This window comes from Cololabis saira, chromosome 6, assembly GCF_033807715.1.
Source record: "Cololabis saira isolate AMF1-May2022 chromosome 6, fColSai1.1, whole genome shotgun sequence".
Classification (NCBI taxonomy): Eukaryota; Metazoa; Chordata; class Actinopteri; order Beloniformes; family Belonidae; genus Cololabis; species Cololabis saira.
In genome coordinates, this window is record NC_084592.1 from 30,720,233 (window position 1) to 30,743,745 (window position 23,513).

At 39.0% G+C, this 23,513-nt stretch overlaps 1 protein-coding gene across 1 annotated transcript in view; it reads right to left on the bottom strand.

Annotated features, from left to right (window-relative positions):
* Nucleotides 1-23,513, bottom strand: part of dnah7 (dynein, axonemal, heavy chain 7) — an 86,632-nt gene that overhangs the window by 41,507 nt on the left and 21,612 nt on the right. Inside the window, exons 17-31 of the mRNA XM_061722930.1 lie at nucleotides 22,828-23,021; nucleotides 21,992-22,190; nucleotides 21,638-21,778; nucleotides 20,863-21,075; nucleotides 20,639-20,748; nucleotides 16,609-16,777; nucleotides 16,017-16,119; nucleotides 12,762-12,889; nucleotides 12,428-12,640; nucleotides 11,663-11,761; nucleotides 11,063-11,311; nucleotides 10,101-10,250; nucleotides 5,184-5,366; nucleotides 1,203-1,379; nucleotides 775-906 (exon numbers count right to left, since the gene is read on the bottom strand). Of these exons, the coding sequence (XP_061578914.1) occupies nucleotides 775-906; nucleotides 1,203-1,379; nucleotides 5,184-5,366; nucleotides 10,101-10,250; nucleotides 11,063-11,311; nucleotides 11,663-11,761; nucleotides 12,428-12,640; nucleotides 12,762-12,889; nucleotides 16,017-16,119; nucleotides 16,609-16,777; nucleotides 20,639-20,748; nucleotides 20,863-21,075; nucleotides 21,638-21,778; nucleotides 21,992-22,190; nucleotides 22,828-23,021 (2,460 nt within the window). The remainder of the gene's footprint in view (nucleotides 1-774; nucleotides 907-1,202; nucleotides 1,380-5,183; nucleotides 5,367-10,100; nucleotides 10,251-11,062; nucleotides 11,312-11,662; nucleotides 11,762-12,427; nucleotides 12,641-12,761; nucleotides 12,890-16,016; nucleotides 16,120-16,608; nucleotides 16,778-20,638; nucleotides 20,749-20,862; nucleotides 21,076-21,637; nucleotides 21,779-21,991; nucleotides 22,191-22,827; nucleotides 23,022-23,513) is intronic.

Sequence of the window (23,513 nt, forward strand, 5' to 3'; positions counted from 1 at the left end):
ATGAAGAAAGAATACCATTTAACTACATTTGGAATGAACACTACTATGACAGAGGCCATTACTTCTTTCTGAGAGAATAACTTTATCAAGCTATTAATAACAGAAATATTACAATGGTCTAAATATTACATTCCAGTTAATCAAAATACAGATTAAAGTAGTTGTTTTTCAATTCTATTTTACAGCTAATGACAGTTTTGGGACAATGACAGTATTTTCTCTCAGTTCTTAATCCTGCAAACCTGTTATTATTCCTGTTCAAGTCCAGCTTCTTCCTCTATCTAAACATTTTTTCTGCTTCCATGAGCAAAACTGCAGGCGTACAATATTGGTGCAGAGAAAAACAAAATGTGACAGTGCCACTTTTTATCAGATACATTGTCTTTGTATTCTATGCACATACAAACTATTTTAAATTCAGTCTTTGCAGTGTGCACCATTTTGAACAGGGAATATGATTAAATGAAAAGTGGCACATTGGATGTTTTGAAAGCTTTGAATGTTGGCTTAGTATTTCAGAACTCCTGTGTGTGTTATTCCCATTAACTTGCTAAAACACTGTATGCTGCATGATGCAAACACATATTTTCAAAATGCTGCATGGCTGTTATGAGACTCCAAAGTACATGAAGAGATATGAAGAGAGAAAAACATCAGCCAAAACTTTAAAACTGTCTTCATAGGTTGAGTTAAACTGCAATAAATCTGTCAATACTGACAATAGTTTGATCATAAAAAAACAGAATCACAAGTAATGCTGTTGTGGATACAAACCTCTAACCAGGACTGAACATATTCTTCACTCATGCTCTTAATTTTTGCTTCATCTTTAAATTCATCCATCATACAGTCCATCAAATTCATGAGGGATTTCACGAGATTGGCATCAGAGGTTGAGGACAATTCCTGCAGTCAAACAAAGAGACAAGGGAATTAAAAAAACTCAAACATGCATAATGCCTGAACATAGTATCAGAGCTTATTTTAAAACTAATAATCAATTAAATTTAGGAACTGAGACAGAGAACTGCAGTGTACAACTGAAGTATAAATCTAAAACACCAAAAAGTCCTGCTAAATCAAACAAAGGGTAACTGAGAAACCATTATAGTGCAGGTGCAAATAACATATCAAATAACATATATTTTTAATAAGCGAACACAGCTTGAAAATATATAGTATGTGTTGAGCCAATCAGACACCTTTGTTGCCTTTCGGATGAGCTCCAGGCAGATGGGGAGCATGCGGTCAAAGAGGGCATTGATGAGATCCTTGTGCGTGGCATTGACCGTGGCTGGAAGTGTGTTCAGCCAGGACAGCATGAGCGGCCTCCAGCCAAGCATGTGGGGCTCCATGTAGATCATACCACAGCGAGACACCTGTCAATCAACATCCATTACATGTAAAATACACTTCACAATAGGTGGTTCTCATCTGCTAAAGGAAAACTGTTCATAGAAATATTAATATTCTTCTTCTATCAGCTTTTCCCTTTAGGGGTCACAACAGCACACAGTTTTCATCTCAGCCTGTCATCTGCATTTTCTCTATCAAACTAACCAACTGCATATCCTCTTTCCCCACATCCAGAAATGTCCTCTTTGGTTTTCTGTTTTTTCGCTGCTCAATTCCAAGCCTTCTTCCACCAATGTATTCATATTCCTCCTCTTTATGTGTCCAAACCATCTAAGTCTACCCTCTTTGTTTTATCACCAAGACATCTAACCCTACTTGTTCTTTTAATGTGCTTATTTTTTGATCTTATCCATCTTTGTCACTCCCAAAGACAATCTTAAAATCTTCATCTCTGCCACCGCCAGCTCTGCTTCCTGTCTCTTGGTCAGTGCCACTGTCTCAAAGCCATATTGAAGGGCAGATCTCACTACCGTCTTGTAAACCTTCCTCTTTGCTCTTGCAGCTACTTTTGTCACATAACTTCGGACACTCTTCTCCACCCACCCCACCCTTTCTGCACTCTTTTTCCCCTTCACTTTTAAACTGTTATTAACTATATTTAAGTAATTTAGTTTTTGGGAAACCCAATAACCAAAACAAAGAATTACACAAGGTAATCAGGCATTATTCAGTTTCAATTCACATGATTCATTTATTTACTGTACATTGTGCCAGATCACAAATTGCATGGCAAGGCTTCAAAAATATATATTAGTTGTATTATTAGATGCATAATAGTAACTACATGCGGACATGCAGTGTAGTGTTTATTAGCATTCAGGTGATGCTGTGTAGAAAACTGCTCTGGAAATGGTGGACAGCAAATCACAAAGGATTTTAACATCTCTGTGGGTGGGAGTGGGGGGAAAAAAGGGGGAACAAAATAAATGGTACAGTACTATTTTATGAATAGTCAGAATGTGTGGGAACCGAAACTGAGCTAAGTAGATACAAGAAGAAAACATGGAGTGGAGCAGCCGGTAATGGTCTGAAATCTGATGGGAGCAGGATTAAAAAGAGACACTTAGGGGTAAATCCACAAAGAACAGATTGCGCCCGCAAATAGCGCTGTGGATTGCGCTGCATTAGCGCCCGCAATTTGCCCCGCTTTAAGGTCCTATTCACAAAAGATTTTGCTCTAATGATATACCGGCGCAAACACGCCCATAAAGTTTTGCGGCTGAGTGCAATTTGCACTTGTCTGAGTGAGCGGAGCTGTTTCCAGTGTTCTCCGTATTTCAGCACACAGATTGGTCCATAATGAAAACTGCAGAGAGCACAATAGCCTCAACTTTCATGTATTTGTACTTCTAGTATTTCGCATGCAGATAGATAGATAGATAGATAGATAGATAGATAGATAGATAGATAGATAGATAGATAGATAGATAGATAGATAGATAGATAGATAGATAGATAGATAGATAGATAGATAGATAGATAGATAGATAGATAGATAGATAGATAGATAGATAGATAGATAGATAGATAGATAGATAGATAGATAGATAGATAGATAGATAAGACCTCAGTGTCTGTATGACATAAGCTAATGAAATGTCAAATGTTAAGAGGCTGTGCACATTACGCACAAGGGACAGCACCAGTAACTTCATTAACACTGGATCGGGATCAGATCAGGATCTAATGGTAATTCATGTTCTTTGTTTTGCTACACGTATGAAAGCTGTATGTGTACACTGTATGAAAGCGATACGAAAACGGCCCCGCAGCCCCGCTTCACCCCCCGCTCCCTCTCCTCCTCTCCCGTCTCCCCTCAGAGCTGCTCAGGGCGGGTTTATGGTTCTGCGTTCCTTTAACGCAGAGCCTACGGCGTAGATGCGCGTCGCCGCGTACCCTACGCCGTAGGCTCTGCGTCGTTTTAACGCGGGACCCTAATTTAGGCACCATACACCTGCACGTATGGGTTTCACGCGCGAGTAAAACTCATATGAAAAAAAATCTGAGTCCCTTTAGGGGCTCCGTGGGGCTCCCTAAACGCAGCCCCTCATTTGTTCTGTCCTAAAGTGTGAGGAGGTTCCATGTCACCACGGCAGCAGCAGCAGCAGAGTCCTGACTGACTGAGCTTCACACACAGAGGGACACGATCAGCGCTATTTTAATTTATTATTTTATTATTTTAAGTCTGATATATGTTGTGATATGTGATGACATTATTAAACTGTTAAACACAAACACATTCTAGATTATGTTTATATGGTGGAATTGTTTGTAATAAAGCAGCCCCTACTGTATGGATGAATCCTGAGCTCCGTCCTGTTATTTTTATTTTTAAATCCGAGATAAGTCCACAACCCCACTTGATCTGACTGTCTACAGTCATGTCTGACTGTAGATTTCACCCTTAATATCATTCAGTATCACACAGGCTTGAATGACATTGAGAGAGAGAAACAGAGAGACGGGGAGTGAGGAGTTTGCGCGCAGTTTAATACACGCTTCTGAAAGACGGTATTTGCTCCACTATTTTTGCGTGTGGCAAATAGCCCTGGCCTTTGTGAATTAGGCGCTTTTTGCAATGAGGCTTATTTGCATAGAAAGGGGGCAATTTTGCGCCAAATTACCTAATTTGCATGCATGCAAATGGTACCGGCGCAGACTGCCACTATTTGCTTGGCAGCGCAGTTTGTGGAGCAATTCGCCCTTTGCGGGTGCTTTGTGAATTAGACGCTCTCTTTTTGTCTCATTTGCACCGGTTTAGTGGCCGCAAAAGCCGCGCAATCCTTTTGTGGATTTGGCCCTTAGTATTATATTCATGCGAAAATATCTGTTTCTATCAAATTTGAAGGACTATTTGATTATTTTTAGCAAACATCATCTAGATCTTACGATTAGGGGTGTTCTTGTAATAAAAACAGCCATAAATAAATCTTATTACAACATGTATTAATTAGGATTACATGTATTGATGTCTGATTCATATTTTCATTTCGTATCTGTGCAAAACGAAATACATCATCATTACACCCATACATCATTAAAGTAATGTATGGGTGTAGACTGAAGGATTGTTAAACCCTTACTCATGGTCTCCTGACCCTACTATAGGTAATAAGCCTAGTCACCCAGAGTGACTTGGATCTCCCATCCTTGCGAAAATAGAAGAGTGACTGAGCAGGAGACTGAACAAGAGCAAATCCCCTGAACAGCATCACCAAAGAGTGAAAATAAATTCAGAGGAAAAGAAAAGGTATAAACATGCACTGGTAAAGCGGTAAAACACAAGTACAAACTAATACAAGGTACATGAATATATAAACATGCAGAAAAAAAAGGAGAGAAAAGGGAAAGTTTTAAGAGAGAGGGGATTAGGAAAGAATAAGAGCTTAAGACCAGACTGAAAGGATCATAAGAAAGCAGAGTTCATTGATCTCTGTATTCCGCGTGATCAAAGAGTGCAAGGAAAAAAAAAACGTCCTGAATAAGAAGTACAGACAATCAGATTTATTTCAACCGGAAGCCTCTAACTGTGTTTGACAAATAAAAAAGAAATGTACTAAAACAATTACAAAATTACAAAACAATTACAAAACTTTTTTTTTTCTCTAAGACAGTTGCACTACTGTAGTCTCTTTGACAAAAGGCAGACTTTTGTTGTTTTGTTTTGTTTTTTCAGACAGCCTTTGAACATTTTCTAGCGAGCATATTTGACACTAATGAAAACTATATGAGGAAAGCTTTATTCAGTGTAAAAAGGCATCTCTTACCGTGGCTGGTGATGCCACTTCCAGGTCCATGGGCTCAAAGATTAGGCTCATTTGTGGTGACATCTGGATAATCTCTCCACTCATCAGACACAGCTTCTTGTTGTCATCGAGTACAGTGTTCATGTTCTCAATCCACACTGCATCCACTGGGCCATCAAAGATAAGCCATTTTCTGTCAGGGCTCTAAGAGAGACAAGAGACACAAGAAGCAGGACTGCTTACATCCATACGTGACAATTTCTAGTACAAGTTACATTAAAGGAGCTGTATGTAAGAGCAATAATAAAACGAATCATAAAATGACCCCGATATGTCAACAGACATTTAAAAATCATGTTTATTTCAAATACTTATGTCACTGACAACAGCACTCAAGCCAGGGTATTCCAGTTTAAAAAGAGGAGTTGCAGCCCTCAACTGATGTTGATGTTTTCATTTTTTGTTTTGGCCTGAAGCTCCACCCTCCACCTATCTCCCAATCACCAAGTCAGTATTGTTTCGGCATCCGGGTTGCCAGCTCGGCTCTAATTATCGCAGCCATGGCAGCCTACGTTCCTGCTGCATTCTGCAGCTTACCTGGCAACCTCTGGTCGGGGGGAGGAGGGGGAGGGTACACGCCGCTCAACAATATTTTGAAAGTGACTGCAGTACCAGTTTTGGCCATTTCTTACAGACGGCTCCTTTAAAGCTGACAGGCAAAAAGAAGGAAAGGCAGGTCACAAATATATATATATACAGGGGTGTGCGAACCGCGGGGCCTCGCGCTATGGGCCGTTTTGAAAAAAAAAAAAAAAAAAAAAAATGGATTTTTTTTTTTTTTTTCGTTTTTTCCCTTATAAATATCAACAGTCACGTTCCATTACAGGCCTAAATGTGTGCTAGTCTGTGCATATCAATAAATATATGTGCAATGATGCGCGTGTCTGTTGTTCAATACAACTGATCAGACCAAGCGCAGACACAAGCTGCTCTGATCCAGACGGGTGGAGTTGGAACAAACTGTCACACAATGTCGAGAGAACGAGACAGATTCAGCAAATTTCCATCAGGGAAAAAAGAAAAAAACTAACTAAGAAAATGGGAGAGTTTAATGCCTCTCTGAAAGGCTCGTTTGATACATTTGTTACAAAAATCCCTGATCCGACCGGGTCTCCAGCAGCCGTGGGGCCCCGCGTCGAGGCTAGAGAGGATGATGAGGCAGGGGAAGGTATCCAGTATTTTGCTAATTGGAGAGTTAAAATTGCGCATATAGACACCCGATCCGACCCGAAAAACCCAAATATTTCTGGGTTTTTGGGTTGTTCGAAAAACCCAAAAATTTTCGAGGGCCCCCCCCAGCCATTTCGCACAGGGCCTCGCAAATCTCCCAGACGGCTCTGTATATATATATATATATATATATATATATATATATATACATATATACATATACACACACATGTATATTAATTATAGTTGTTTTGAGCCCTGGTGGGATGGGGCAAGGTTTGGGATGAGTTGTTTTTAATGCTTTCCTTTTCTATTTACTATGGCTATTTAATAATATACAGATACATTCTGATGGATTGATTACTTGATTAAATGATTGAATAGGTAAGGGATAATGCCCAACGAGGTGTACATTATCAGAAATATATGGACGACACAGGGGCGCGGTTTGCCTCCGCGAAGTCCATATATTTATGATAATGTTCACCTCGAAGAGCATTATCCCACTTATACCACGGTCACTTATCAAAAAACATAAATATTAAATGAGTTATTCATGCTTTAATGTGTTTTCAGTTGAAATCATTAGTTTTATAACAAGCCACAGCTGACCGGCTGAGTGGACTATTTAATCTCTCGTCTGCAGTTTTTTAACAAGCCATAACTCCTTGGTATTCTAGTCCGCTCCAGCCATCAAAATTGTTAAATTCACCAAATAAATTAAAAGAAATTACTTGTTGCCGTGGTTACCACCTGGCAGTTGATCTAGCGCAATTATATTAAAGTTATCAGGCAATTTGACCAAACTTGTTTTCTAGGTGTAGGTTATCACTTTTAACCTACACCTGCCAGCCAATCAGAATCGAGTATTCACACAGACCGTAGTATAATCACCATTATGGACCACAATGATGACTTGTGAGCTTATGCTTTAAATTTTCATTACTCACCAAACAAAATGAATAAATACATAATCAGACAAATACAGCAAAGATTATAATGAAGCCTTTTTTAATGACGTTAAAACAGCTTGGTGGATTAAATGACTTAATATTTAACAGATGCATTCATAAATCTTTAAAATATAGTGAGGCTTCATGCTTCTGTGATGAGAGTACAGAAATATTTTGGGTTAAAAGCACCTTAAAAGTATGTAATAGTAATAATGATTCTCCATTACAGTATCCTCATGTTGAATGCACTTCTGCCCTATCAGGGATGGCTGTACGGACCTCCGAGGTCACCAAAGGACCTCTGTGCATTTCAATTTAAGAGAAGAATTTTTGCTAAGTGTAAGTGACAGAAATAAACAGGTCCCCTGGCATAATGGAAGTTGATGACAAGTGTTGATTCTCCAGTGAAATGGGCTGGCAAGAGCTGCGTTTTAAATTGATCTGTTGTAATACAAACAAATGAGGATGCTTGGGTTGGTGCCATCTGGTGCTTGAGAGGGAAGTGAGTATGCTATAATGTTATGATCTAACTGGGAAAAAAAGTACTTGCGTATCCAGGGAATTTCATACACAACACTGCTGTTCACCCGAGATTTGCAGACATCAAATTTGTAAAATATGTAAGTAAAAAGTAAAATATGTTGCAGGGGGAAAAAAAACTCAACTAAGTCAGATTTCTTCCCAGAGAGGAGCGTGATGTTTTTGAGAATGAATTAAGACAAGCTATTATCTTGTTTTCTATTTCCTTAACATCAAAATGCATTATCACCCCTCATCCAAATTATTCAATGACAGAACAGAGAGCAATTTGGAAAATGACAACTTTTTATAGCGAGACCTTCCTTTTAAGTGACAAGTTCATTTTAGAAACAATTTCAGAATGGGCCAAATAAATGATTTTCCATCAAGAGATGCTTCCACTGCAATCTGCAAATTGCCTCCTCATGTATATCTACTGTATGCGAAGCAAATGAAATGAGTTATTAAAGATCTAATTTTGACACGACAGCCAAATGTTTCTTTTGTTTACCTGCCACGGCAGCCTGTCTTTCAAACAGGTTGCAATTAACTGGAATGTCAGTCCTGTGGACATCTTCAAAATTCATAATCTTAGCCTGATTGGACCACGGTATAGTCACTCTGATTTTCTTTTTTTCTTGTTGTAAGGCTACCTTTAGTTGTTCAGGAAACACACTCAGAAGTTGTTACTCAAATGAGGATGTGCAGCAGCAGTTTTCTTGCTCTGCGTGATTCCACTCTGAATTGCTCATTATGGACGAAGCATATTGCGCTCGGCATTTAATGATTCTTCTTCTCTACTATCGTCTGCCTTGTGAATAAACATTTCCAGGCAAATTCACACAGCCTCTATACTGTATATCAGCTCAATACAATGTAACTAAACAAATAGTTTTCTGCTTTAACCTCTGGAGAGTTTTTCAAATTATTGTTTCCATGGAGACAATATTGGTCTAAATGTCTGTGGCATTTGCAAATATTGAATGCTGGTTGGTATGTCATGTTGTTTGGCTATAAATTGTAAAATTTCAATAAAACCAAAAATAAACAACTGCTACAACAGTACTGCTAATTCTAATAATCGTTCACTTTTGAAGTCCCCAACATATTGACAAAGAAACACATTTTCAAAATGACTCTAAACAAAGTGAGAATTCTTCCATCCATCTATCTATGCATCGATACATCCTTATTCCCCTGTTTTCACTTTTTAAATTGTATCATTTTTGAACATGTAAAGCACTTTGTGCCACATGATTTATGTATGAAAAGTGCTTTATAAAGATTGATTGATTGATTGATTGATTGATTGATTGATTGATTGATTGATTGATTGATTGATTGATTGATTGATTGATTGATTGATTGATTGATTGATTGATTGATTGATTGATTGATTGATTGATTGATTGAAGATAATGGATACCTGTCTATGAAACCAGGAGAAACTAACAAGTTGGTCAGACTACAAGGATGTCTTAAAGGCAGAAAGACCTTGATGACTCTACACTACACAAACTACACTGAAGTTGTTGTATTTAGACCTGAGTTCCTGAGGGACATGTCTGGCGATGCAGATACTCTAGATGGCATTACCTTGGCCTGTAGTACTACAGTTAGGAAACTGGAAGTTATTTTTGACAATAATGTGTCCTTCGGCTCTCATATTAAACGGGTTTCTAGAACTGCCTTTTTAACTTTCATAATATTGTGAAAATTAAGAACATCCTGTCTTAGACTGATTCAGAAAAAAACTGATCCATGTATTTCTTACTTCAAGACTAGACTATTGTAATTCTTTATTATTCGGCTGTCCCAAAACTTCTCTTAATAAACCTCCAACTCATCCAAAATGCTGGAGTCAGAGCATTAACAAGATAGATCATATTTCTCCAGTTTTAGCTTCTCTTCAATGTAAAAATCCAGAATAGAAATTAAAATAATTGTCCACACATATGGAGCTCTTAATAGCCATGCTCCATCTTATCTTTAAGAATTCGTAGTTCCATACTTTTCCAAGCAGGGCACTTCGCTCTCAGACAGGAGGTTTACTTGTGCTTCCTTTAGAGTTTCTAAAAGTCAAATGGGAAGCAGAGCTTTCAGTTCTCAGGCCCCTCTCCTCTGGAACCAGTCTTTAATTTGTAACGCGTATAGTTAGCGATGGCTCAGGTGACCTGAAACATCTTTTAGTTATGCTGCTTTAGTCCGAGAGAACCCCCCCCAACAACCATCTTACCTGGGAGGCAGCAAAGTTCCTATAGCTGACAGCGAGGATGCCATCAGCCCACTCATGAGAAACTGGATCAAACTGGCCGTACAGCTGGCCCATGGTGATAGATTTGGGGTTGATTACTGTGATCTGCACCTTGTTCTCCTCCATCAGACCCTGATGCAAAACATGTATACAGGGATATGATCAGCTGAAAAATATTCAACACATGTACACATATAGAAAACTGATCAGATTGCTTCTGTTAAAACTCAAATTGCTTCAAAAACCTCTGGATACCAGCAGTTTTGCTAAGTGTGTAAGAAAAGCTCAATCTGAAACATTCTGTTATTCAGGTGAGGCGTTGGTCTGACTTAAGAGCATAGAGAAAGAAAAAAGTGAGAGAGACAAAATGATGCAGAGCTGGACATGATCAGTGAATATGCAGCGACAAGGATGACAATGATAAATGTGTCATTCTCTTGTATTCATCCGCAGACCTTCATCTGTCTCCACGGTGTGATGCCTCTCAGTCCTCTCAGCCATGTAAATACAACAAGCCAGTTCTGGTCCTCTGAGAGATCGATAACTGCTAAACAAAGCCTACAGCCCTGACAAATTGGATGGATGTGTTTACTTGGGACAAGCATGTTTCTCAGATAAGCCTTGGATATTGAGTGCAACACATATTTTTACTTGACATTAAGGTTTAGAAAGGTTTTTATTTTTTATTTTTCCTTTACAGTATCAGCATGTTCCAAGGATTTGTGTACCTCTGATAACATTTGTCACAAAGAAAATTAAAAATGTATAATCATTTGAAGATAAGGATTTTATTACATTAAAAATGTGTGACTTAAACCTAATAAATGTCACTTGCATCCATAGTGCTACTTTTCATTTGTTGATACCAAATTTTTGAAGTACAACATTTTTATTCAATTTCTACACCTGCTACATGTACGTAAAGAAAAGAATCTGCGTCATACCTTTTCAAAGACATCACGAAGAGCTGCAGCCAGCACGCGATAGGCACTGGTCTTTCCACCAAAGGGTTCTCCCACCAGCATAAAACCATGTCTTACGATCATCATCTCGAAGATTTGCAGGATTTTCTCAATAAAGAATTCAGTGACTTGAAGGTTCATGTGCTGGCAGTTTTCCTTAATGGCTTCCAGGAGGATATGGTAGTCTCGCTCTGTGAGTTTAACTCCCGGGAAGAGGTCAGATGTGATGCCCTGAGATAAAACATTAACATACTTGGGGATCAATAAAAATGTGGGGGTAGAGAGAGGGAGCACACAATAAAAACAGGTACTTGAATACTACAAACATGAAAAGGAAACAAACAAAGATAATTCCATACAGTATTTAAACACATTTACATTGAGATCTATGGGATAGGGAACTAGTCTCATGGTGAATACTTGTGCATTTGTGCACACATATATATTTCAGTGAAATCTTTAGATTTAGATGAACGATAGAGTGTCCTTGTGCATGGGAGTTAACAAGCGAGGAATTAACATGATCTGAGATCAGCTGAAGTGAACCGCCCCATTAATCAAGACGACGTGAGCTCAACACACCTCAAACAGCTTCAGATCATGAGCCAGGAATTTGGGCAGATTTACATCAATAATGGATCTCAGCAACAGGGTGTCTTCATTCTCCTCCGGATAAGTCAGCTGAAGTGGGGGAAAAAAAATCCCCAAGGAGAAGCATGGAGAATTTCAGAGGAACGACATGAGCAAAAAATACAAATAAAAAAAAATCATAAAATAAGAGAGATTAACAAAGAGCAGCACAGAAGACATGCACTGTAATAGGAAGCAGCTGAATCACTGTGCCACATCTGACTTAGAGCGAGGAACCACATTCATTTGAAGAAGAGGTATTGGCAGTTGTTATCAGGCTACTAAATACATCACTGTCTAAAAAGTATATTTCAAATAGTATGGAGTTTTATGATTATGATTGAATTATGAATTATGATTAAAAACAAAAAAACAAACTGGGGACAAATCTTCTGCTTATACAGAAGATATGCCTGTTCATAAACACTGAAAGCCTAAGTTACAGCTCTTTATTTATTTTATAACACATCCCTACATTCTTCAAACTAATAAGCATGTTTTGGTTGTACCATGTTTGGTTGCAGTCTGAACTAGCAGGTAGGCCAGAGGATATATTGTCAGAACTTTGAAATGCAAAATGCCACAATGACAATCCCATACTGATGTGCACCTTAAAACGTCTTTAAGAGAACAAATGGGACAAATTAAGACCTAAAATTCTTCATCACTTGGTATCCCCAATTCTACAACCTCTTTTAAGTGTTCTTAGAAGCATACCTTAAGGTTCCCGGCAGCAGTGAGCACAGATTTGACAGCTCTCATGCCATAGTCGTAGTGATGCTGTGAGGACAGCTGTTCTGAGCAGAGTCGATAAGTTGCTACTATTTTCACAGACAGAGGCCGTGCAGTCACAAAGCCACACGAGTAGAGCACAATCTCAGCAATCAACGCATAGTCTGGTACCATCATAGCGACGGTCCTGAAGAGAGCCTGGTGAGAAGAGGGAAATAAGTTTCTTTGAAAATGCAATGTACTTAAACCCCTAAAAATGTCCGTAGTTAGTATTTTTGTAACTCTGATTTTTAAAGAATAGCAAGACCTGGTGCCGTACCTTTAGGTTATCTGGAAGCTCTGAGCGTCCAGCATAGCCAGGATTCATAGTGATGAATACAGCACATGAGGGGTTCAACTTCAGCTCTGTCCCCTCAAATTTCAGTTTTTCAGTATGGGAAGCAATTCCTAGGAAAAGATTATGTTTGTAGTTAGAAAGGAAAATGTACTAAATCTGGTTCAAATAAAGTACAAAAAAACCCCTGTCATTAGTGTGAATTTCATTGAAAATATTATTTTCATGATACATGAAAGTTTTTGATTAGGTCAAATATTAGATTGGAATGCTGTTTTATTATAAGCAGAATAGTTTTGCTGCCTTCCCAGGAACAGATCTCATGTAGATGATGGCATATATTGTTCTAAAACCTGTTAATACATTAATGTTGACTCCACAGATTTAATTAAATATTTAATTTCATTATTATAATTACTTTTCTTGCATTAGGTCTTAACTTTCTTTTGTGGATGAGAGGTTGAACTGTGTTCACTGAGAAAAGTTTTCTCAACTCCTCCTGAGCCCATGCTCTCGAACTCCAGTACATAAGCCAGTGCTCCCTGATGGCCTGAAGATCACAGTCTTGTGCCTTAAGTAGACATTTCTTTTACATTTATAAACATAAAATTGGAAATATTTCAAAATCCGATGTGTGTTTTTGTTTACTATTGTTCAACTTTTATCTTTTTTTATATCTATTTAGAATTTTTTGCTGTTATCAAATTCAAAGGAAACCTATATAAATAATATAAAACATTTATATGTCTTTTGATCTGTATTTACCATAGGATGTTGTCAATTCCCAATTTCTTATATTTCCCAGAGTGCTAGGATTTGGTTAAGATGTTGTTTTTGTTTCTATGGTTTTGTTTTTTTTGTGCTTTTTTTCCAAAAGTTTTTCTGTTTTCATTTGAAAAAGTAATTTTCTTGCTGTGTCTTTGTATTCTGCTGATGACGGCTGTTCCACCTCTCCTGTTTCCATCTGTGCCTCCACACTCACTGTGTGTGTCTCATTCTCATTTTGCAGTTTGTGTATCCTTGATTTCTCTACTTGATTCCTACTTGGGTTGAGGTAACAGGTACTTAAAAAGAAAACAATTTTGCTTCAGGGCCGTGATAGTAACCAGACATCAACTAAATATCAACTACATACCGTATACTGTTTTCATCTCTGTCAGATAAGCAAAACAAACAGATTTTGATCACAGGATTTACATCTTACGCCGGAATTCAGTGACTTATTCATATGATTTAATATATCACTGAAAACTAACAGTTTTGGTAAGAGACTCATCTGCATCCTAGCTTATATACCAACTCTTCCAGCAAACCCGGTCTCTCCTTGCTTCTCTCTCCTTTTGGTACAATTGATGAATAAGATCACTTAAGATGTTTTGATGAAGAGAGTTTCCAGGTAAAAGGAAAGAGGTAAGAGGAAATTGGAGATAAGGACACATAAATTATAGAAATGGGTTTGCCTACAGTCTTATTCCCGCTTCTGCCCTTTCTCAGATCGCCTTTAGGCTTACCTTTGTTCTTTACTGTCAGTCATCATCATGTCATTGCTGCTTTTCATCTGCCAAATTTTGGGTTCTTCTTTGTTTTTTTTTCATATTAGTTTGCCTCTAGCTGTTTCTGTTTGGATATTTTTGCACAAATCTATTCATAGCCCGCTTCAGCTGCTTTTCATGTCTTTGCATGCTTGTCTTTGTTCACACTGCATCATAAGTTTTATTACGCTTTCTATTTATCAATACCCTTCCCTGCCTACGTCTGCATTTCAGTCTGCCTTTTAAACAACAGTTTAACAGTGTTCTACATACAGAAATGAAACTGAAAATGATTCAATTATTACCTGTTACACACAGTACACATTTCTATTGTATAGTATATGTTAGTTCGCCCAGATATGCAAGGACACCTAGGATAATAAAAAGTATGAATCATTGGTACTCAAGGTCATGAATCATGGTGAAACCACAGTGTAAATATGCATGAGCACCGTGGGCATCTGGGCATGTGGTCACATTGGTGTGAGCTGAAATCCAAGGATATTCGCCTCTGAAGTAGCGCAAGTACCACATATGCTTTACACATTACTATCATGGTTTGTCTTTTTTGTTTAATCTGGATTTGATTTAAATTGCTCTGAGTTGCATAGGTTTCCATTTATGGTCATACCTGCCATTTAAACCCTTTAAACCATTTAAATTCATTATGTTTCTGATCTGTATTATGGGTAAAGAATAATTCAGTTTTCATCTAAAGCCTATTGTTAATGGTGTTTTAATGGTGGATTTAAACCATTTTGGAGGTGTCAACTGATTTTTCCCAGTGAAGACTTATATCAGTGTAGTCGCTAGGTTTTTCTTCTTTGTTCATTGTTGTGTTATGTTGTATTACTACATTCTAGGGATAACAGGAGGATTGTGTTGACTCTATAGGGACATGTAATTGTTCACTAGTTCATGTTAGGGTCTGGGTCAGGACCATGTAGGAGAAGGCAACCATTCTACAGGTCAGAGTTGGGGTGGGAGTCACCTTATTTTCCATGTTATTTTATAAAATGTATCTTTACAATTTTGGAGGGGTAGTCATTGCTTTCTACTTTTATTTCCACTATAAAGCAGTCCAACTCTGTCAAAATGATGTTTGTCTTCAATGAAGACAGTTTGGGAGCAGAGAAGTGTTCAAATGTTTGCAGTAGATATTAATGACCAAAGGATATAAAAAATCATCATTGATTCATTCTCACCGCAGCTTTTTAGGAGCTTTTTAGGAATTTTGTAAAGTTCACAACCATCAGATATTATGTTCACCACATTAGTTTATAAAAAAGGTAATGTGGCATCAGGTGGATGTAAATTAGCATATAAAAACATCTGGCCTTAAGCCAAGTAGATAAGACTGTTGTGTTTATTGAATTTTATTGCAAAAAAAGCAAATAAATAAAACAAAATATAACTTATAACTAAGTTTGTGAATTTTTTTAGAAGCACATAAATAAAGGAAACTGCATGTTCTGAATGCTGCTGTTATTCCTAGATTTTTTTAAAAGTCATTCAGCACCCAAAGCATTGAAGTTCTCCTTGCCAGCCTACACAAATTGCCTTAGCTTAGAGCTGCAGTTCTTTGTAGTTTTAAACCAGCTTCTTTACTGCTGACAACATGCCAGTTTTTTCTTCTTTTTTTTTCTGGTATACTCTGAGCTTACTTGAAGATCAAAAAGGGAGAAAAGCAGAATATCAAAAATCAAACCTCTCTGTATGGTGAGAATCTGTTGAGCCACCACAGACAGCACCTCCAAGTCAATGCGGTTAAACTCATCAAAACAGGCCCAGGCTCCACAGGACAAAAGCCCCTGGTCACACATATATTCACACACACACACACATCAGCACATAAAACTTGCAAGTAAAAGAAGGTTTCACCTGTGTTGGTAAGCAGTTTCAGTAGAGCATGGTAGTTTCAGAAAGGTGTCAGCAGTTATTAGTTTGATATTTTTTTATAATTTAGTGTGACTGGTGTGAGTTAATTGTATTAAAAATCTACACATAATTTACAAAAGAAACAACACTGATCTGCAGCAGTGGTGTTGGAGAAAATGTTCCCTTCACAAGCTATCCGTGTAGTTCAATCTGTTCTTTCTGTCATCAAACTCTTTGGAGGGTCAATAGCTTTGAGAGTGGGATTTCCCTGACACAAGTATTTTGTGTTCTATGCACTTCATTTTAAATGAAGGAAAGAGTAACCGTCCAACAGTATGAGTGAATATCTCCTAATTCCTATCCATGTCTAGACTTCAGTATGTAGCAGTTGAGATTAATTAATTTTTAGAGAATTCACTCACTTTGAAGAATTTTCCCAGGGCAATATAGTCCAGTCCATCTGAGCAGTTAAAGACCACACACTGCTTGGCCACAGCTTTGGCCAAGTCTTTAGTCGTCTCTGTTTTTCCTGTGCCTGCTGGACCCTCAGGGGCCCCTCCCAAATGAAGGTGGAGGGCACCGAACAATGTTCTGAAGAAGAGCAAGCATTCAGTATAAAGTTAATTGTTAAATAATATGAACATACTGGATGTAAAGTTTTAAATTACTTCTAAAAAACATTTCTAATGTTCAGCTGTTGTGCATTTAATGTTTCTGCAGGTGCTCATATATTGTAAATATATCTTATATATTCAATATAAGATAAGATTTGTGGTGCTGTTGACTCAACGAGTTATACATAAAAATAAACATAATAAAAACATAAAATTAAGAACAATAAGCAGTAAAGTATAAATATCAACAGAAAACTGCACTGATAAATAATATATACACATATATAATTTCCCAATGGGTTGAAAAAGTCTATACTCTTTCATCGCATTTAGAGCCGTGATTGCCTTTGGGAAAAAACTGTATTTAGGCTGTTTGTTCTGGTTCTCATAGTCCTGCATCTCTTGCTTCACACAAGCTGGAAATGGCAGTGACTGGGGTGTAAATGGTCTTTTAAAATGTCTATTGCCTTCTTGAGGCATCTGGAGGTGTAGATATGTTCCAGGGTGGGGAGGGGGCAGCCTATTGTTTTCTCTGCTGCCCTGACAACCCTATGAACCACCTTTTTCGCTGAGGATGTGCAGCTGCTGCAGCAAACACACAGTTCGTACGTGAGCACACTCTCTATGGAGCAGTGACAGAAGGCGAGGAGCAGAAAGTACAGTCTCTGCTGCGCCTTCTTCAGCAGCTCCTTGTTGTTGGAGCTCCATGTCAGGTCGTCCTCAAACTCCATGCCCAGAAAGCTGAACACTGAACCCTCTCCACACAGGCCCCGCCGGTGAACAGTGGTTGCATGACAGATTTGTTCCTTTTGTAGTCAACAACCAGCTCCTTTGTTTTGACGGTGTTAAGGAGCAGGTTATTGATCGTGCACCAGTCTGCCAACCTTTCCACCTTATCCCTGTATGCTAGCTCCCCCACCTCCCCAGAGATACAGTAAGTCCGACTACTGCCGTTTCATGTGCAAACATTGCAATCTTGTTGTTGAGGTGGGTGGAGACAGTCATACGCGTAAAGAGTCCAGAGAGCTGGTTAAGCACACAGCCTTGTGGCGAGCTGGTGCTCAAGCTGACAGCAGTGGAGGTGTGGGAACCCAACCTGACCCTCTGGAAGCGGCCTGATAGGAAGTATCCAGCTGCAGGTGAGTGGGAAGGTCTGCCAGCTTGGACACCACTAGTTGTGGGAGGATGGTGTTTAAACGCAGATCGGAAGTCCACAAAGAGCATTCTGACATAGCTCCTTTGCTCTTCCAGGTTGGTCAGCGCGGTGTGAAGTGCTGTGGATACAACATCCTCCAGGGATTTCTTTGCTTTGTAAGCAAACTGAAAGAGGTTTGGATCAACTTGCAGGCAGGAGATGATGTGACTCCGCACCAGTTTCTCAAAGCGCTTTATGACAAGTGTAATGGCGCTTTTCCACTAGTACCTACTCAGCCCGACTCGCCTCGGGACGGCTCGTCACGCCTCGTCCCGGCTCCACCCGCTTTGTCCTTGTTTGTTTTTCCACAGCCAGGTGAGAAGTGGGCGGGTTGGGGTGAAGCTGCTGTGACGTACTCCATTGCGCAACCGCTTTGTTTGTGTTGGCGCTGATCAGAAAATCAGCTGGAGCCGCGAGCAGCTGAGAGTAAAACAGAGCGCCTGTGGATCTGATCGTTCCTTATCGCCAGTCTACATCCATTTTTAATTCTCTCGACAGCCACCAGGTTTATGATCATCTGCACCTCAGAGTTGGATCACCAAACAGACGTTTGCGCTGTATAATAAAATCGCCGCGAGCCGCCAGTCGTTCTCGCGCTGACTCCTGCTTCCTGATTCAAACGTCTGACGGCCCCCCGACCAATCAGTGGCGTGGAGGGTGGTGACATCAGATATAGTGCCGGCTCAGTAGCTTAGAACCTCGGCAGAAAAGATACAGAAAAAGTATCTGCTTGGCACGGCTCCACCCGCCTCGGCACGTGGTGGAAAGGCGCAATACGGGGGCGTGGCGGGTAGAAGCGCGCTGAGTAGGTACTAGTGGAAAAGGGCCATATGTGCCACTAGGCGGTAGTCGTTTAGGGTGTTGATGCAGGGTCTTTTTAGCAGTGGGACAATAGTGGAGAACTTTAGGCAGGGAGGGACAGTAGCTTGAGAAAGGGACTGGTTGAAGATTCTTGTGAAAATCCCAGCAAGTTCGTTCGCACAGTCTGTCAGCACCCAACCGGCCAAACTGTCGGTTCCTGCAGCCTTCCTCAGGTTCACCTTCTTCAGCACTCGCCTCACCTCACATTTTTCTACCGTGAGCGTGAGGCTGTTTTGGGTAGGCGGCTCTAGTGAGGCAGATGTTGGTGTCACCTCAAAGCAGGAAAAGATATTCAGCTTCTCTGCCAGAGAAGAGTCACCCTCAGCGGCTGAGAAGTTGATGGATTTATAGCTGGTGATGTGCTTGACATCCTGTCAACAGTGTTTATTTGTATTTCATCCTTACTTTTTCACTATCTTGCTAATAAAATTGGTCATTGCCTATTCCAATTTGCCTGATCTTCACCTATTTCAAAAACTGCCTGTCTTATCAACTTCACACTAGGTGGCTGTTACTGGTTAGCACAGCATTGAGTTTGAAATTTGCAGAGGAGTGGTTCTCTCATTTGGGGGATCTTGTCCTCTTCTGTGGAAGAGCATTAAGGCCGCAACATATTCTATATTCATGAATAGCACAGCTCATGGTGGCAGCTTACTCCAGTAGCTGTTTCAAACATGTTTTAGAGTTTTTGAACCTTCTCTTGTTCCCTTATATAATTCAGTTCTGAATTATTTTTCATTCCGGTTGGATGCTGTGCTGCTTGAAAGATTTCCTTAGTTACCATTTATTTTGTGTACCACCTGCTATGATGAGTTACCATAGCAACCTATGCGTTGTTTGCAAGTAGGAGCAGCTGATTGAGATATCAAGAAGTCAAATTATAGCCGGACTGACACTTAAAGTTTACAGTAGTGCTTTTGACTGTTATTTTGGGCAACATGAGATCTCTCAAAAAAAAGATGGACAAGCTTGAAGCGCTGACGAGGACAAATTTGGAGTGTAATGTGCCACTTGTGGCTGCAGGAGCATATCTGAATAATAACCTTCATTGCGAAAAAAACGTATTTTTAGGAGCAAAGGATGTTTATGAAATGCTGTTTATTAAATGTTGATTGTTACTAAATAGCTGAGCTTCATGCTCAGAAGTAAGAGTATGTCAGATTGATGGATGGATGGATGGATGGATGGATGGATGGATGGATGGATGGATGGATATATTTTCCTCCCTAATTGCCTCATTGCTCTAAAATTCGGTGGGTCAGCCCTTTAGCCTTGTGCTGAGAAGTCCTATAGTGGAGAGTTCTCATATATACTGCATATATATATATATACTGTATATATATATATATATATAAGTTATCAGGAAAATGTTGTATTACTACTGTATTACATTTTCATGGCACTCCTGGTCCTCCATATTAAAGAAACTGTTGTTTGTGGTAATTTGATCAAGTATAACAAGAAATTAAATCAACTTCCATTAAAAAAAATATTAGAAAATAGAATCCATGTTACAAGTACTCACACTGTGTCCTGAATGCTTGTAATTATTCTTTTTACTATGCATCCTTTGTGAGGACTGAAATGAGCTGTGAATGATGAATCTCTGTTTCTACTGCAAGCTACTCTCACCACTGTAACATGAGGGCTGAATAGGGCTCCTATATTCAAGTGGTTTAGTAACAAATGTTATGACAAAGACATCTAAAGAGAAGGCTCTCTAAAAAATCAGAGTAAAGAAGAAACAGTGAAATGTTGAGGGTGACTGTGTTGTGGTTTTACCGGTAGCAGCGGTCAGTGAGTGGGGTAATGACCAGTCGAGGTGTGTTTCCCAGGTATTCATAGCCATAACGCAAGCCAGCATTGATCATCTTGGTCTCGAGGTGGTTCTCCTACACATTGTCATGCAAAGGTCTGACATTAATCACTGAGTACATATCATGAGTACATATCATGAGCTGACAATGATACCCAAATTTCCCAAAAAGTATATCCCAGGCACATACCACCCAGTAGTAGCGCAGTTGGCTGAGCCACTCAAAGTCATTCTCGTCACTTATTCCCTTTTGCACCAGTGTGGCTAAAACATCCCGAGCATGGACATCCAGGACAACAAGTGCTCCAAGCGTCACCCGATTCTGTTTGGATAGCTTCCCACGTACAAGTGCGACAATGTCATCAATTTGTCTGTTGTTCTGCTCCAGATAAGCGTTTAGGGCCTGACAGAGAAAAGTTGCATAAATTATAATGCAGATCATGCTGGAGTTTATCAAGCCAGATAGGGAATCTGTCCGAAAGCTAATCAATAATGTTTAGGTCACAAGTTTGATCACTGAAAGAACTACTAAATCAATCTCTGTCAAGATTCCCAAAAGTAAGATTTTCAGACTCTTCCCTCGTGTTAGGCATCTCATTCATTCTGCGGTTTACAAAAAGTGTACACAAATATACACGTCTAATTCTTTGATTAGACTGCTTTTCATTCTGTTGGTCGCTATTGTATAAAATGCACATAACCATACTTACAAAGAGTGACAGAACATGCAGCCCTACTGGGTTTTTTTTAAGTTAATTAAATGTGGATTGGTGCGGTTGGCCGCCAGTTCTATCGTTAAACAATGAATACATAGTGTGAGGTTTTTGAAAGCAAACCATCTGTAGAAAGAGCTTACATATTTATGACAATATTTAATATTTAAAACAAGCTTGTAAAAAGTAATTTAAGAAATATGCATGGTACAAGTAAGGTATGTAAATACATAAAAAAATGTAATTGATCACCTTCTTCCCTGATCTAATAGCGTCATGGATATCCTTTGTCCAATAGACCTGTGAGACACACAACACAGTCTGGCCTGGCCAGGCACGCACCCAGTTGATCCTCAGCTCATTGGGGTATGCCTCGATGGCCTCCCCTATTGCCTACAATGCAAGAGCAACAGCAGTTTAAAATCCCTGGTTACTACCGAACATGTTCAAGGCTACACTAATTCACCATGGTGAGTATTTCTAAAGAAAACTATGAACAAAAATGATAAAATATAATTGCAATCAAATTTGTCTGTGTACTCTTACTGTTGAAGTAAAAAAAAATGTAAAAAGAGATTAACAGTGCAATAACAGTCCATATAGCACCTTATGCAGGGAGACCATCATGTCATTCTCCAGTTCAAGAAGCCATTGCTCCACCCGGCCCTTGGCTTTGGAAGTGGAAATGATATCCAGGAGCTGCACCATTTCACCCTCACTGCTCTTCATGTGGGTGATATCCAGTACATCAGTGAACACCACACTAGCAATGCCTTCAAAGCACTTCTTCAAATGCGGCTGCACCCTTTCAGAGAGGAATGCAAGAAAATAGAGCTGCTTAAGGATTAATCATATATACACAAATATGATGTCTAAGCCACGTCTTTCACTAGTCATTCATGGGCCTGAAATATGAACAATGACGTAGCTATCTCATTTCCCTTAAAACCAATACATCTTTAGAGTGATTATATACACTTTTAATGACAATCAATAACAATTTTGGACAGTGTTATTTATCTGTTTACGCAAACCTGTAAAAAAAAAAGAATATCTTTATTTACATTAACTATTTAGAGGCTTACTCATGTCCATATCATATCCATTACAGAGACCCACAATATTTAGAGTAAACATTTAAGCTATAAATGCTAACATAACCATTGTGTACTAATCAATCAAAGTGAACAAAACTAAATTGAATTCAATGTTTTTTTTAATTAATTATTTTTTCTAGACCTGAAACCAACTTCCAAAAGGCAACAAGTTTTTCACAATGTGTTTGATTTCTCATGAACAGCTAGTTTGAATTTAAGTATATTTTTAATTGCTAACATTCGCAAATTTATTAGGCATTGGACATAAATGGCTGTCCAGTTACATAACACAGCTGATGCTTGAAAGTGCAACCTGCAACAATGAACAAGATTCTGATCATTTACCTTGTGGGGTCTTTGGTCTCAGAGAGGATTTCAAGCAACTCCTCGTTGGAGAGAAAAAAGAATCGAGGAAAATAGAGACGCTTCTTTTCCAAGTAGTTATTGAGACCTTTGAGGATAATTTCCAGAAGATAATTGGACTTCTTCAGCGTCTCCAGTATCTTGTCCATGGTAACCACTGAAATAACATGACTGTCCTACACCAGATTGAAGAGAACAGTGTTTAAGGCTTTAGCGAGACAGAGACAGAACATTTCACAGACTGCCAATGTGTGGCTCAGTGGCCTAATGGAGAAGGCATCAGCCTCCAGAGCTGGGAATTTTGGGTTCAAGTCCCATCTGAGTCATGTTTATAATAAGTTGAACAAGACACTATGACAGTAGAGTAGTGATTATCCCAGTTATGTCACAATAATAGGTCTCTTCCCATTGACTGTTGGTATGGTGATCCTCAGTGACCAGTACCTGCCAGAAATGACTACAATTCCTTCACTGTTGCTGGTTGCCTCCTTAATTATCGATTATCTGACTTGAACTTCTTCCCATAAAATATCAGCAATTTTGAAAAGAAATGAAGCCTCGTTGTAGGCTTATGAATGGAGTGAAATAAAATGCAAGGAGGAGGAAAAAATGTATCTGATATAGTCAAGGTGACAAACATGGAGATAAAATTCCAAACTTTCAAATGT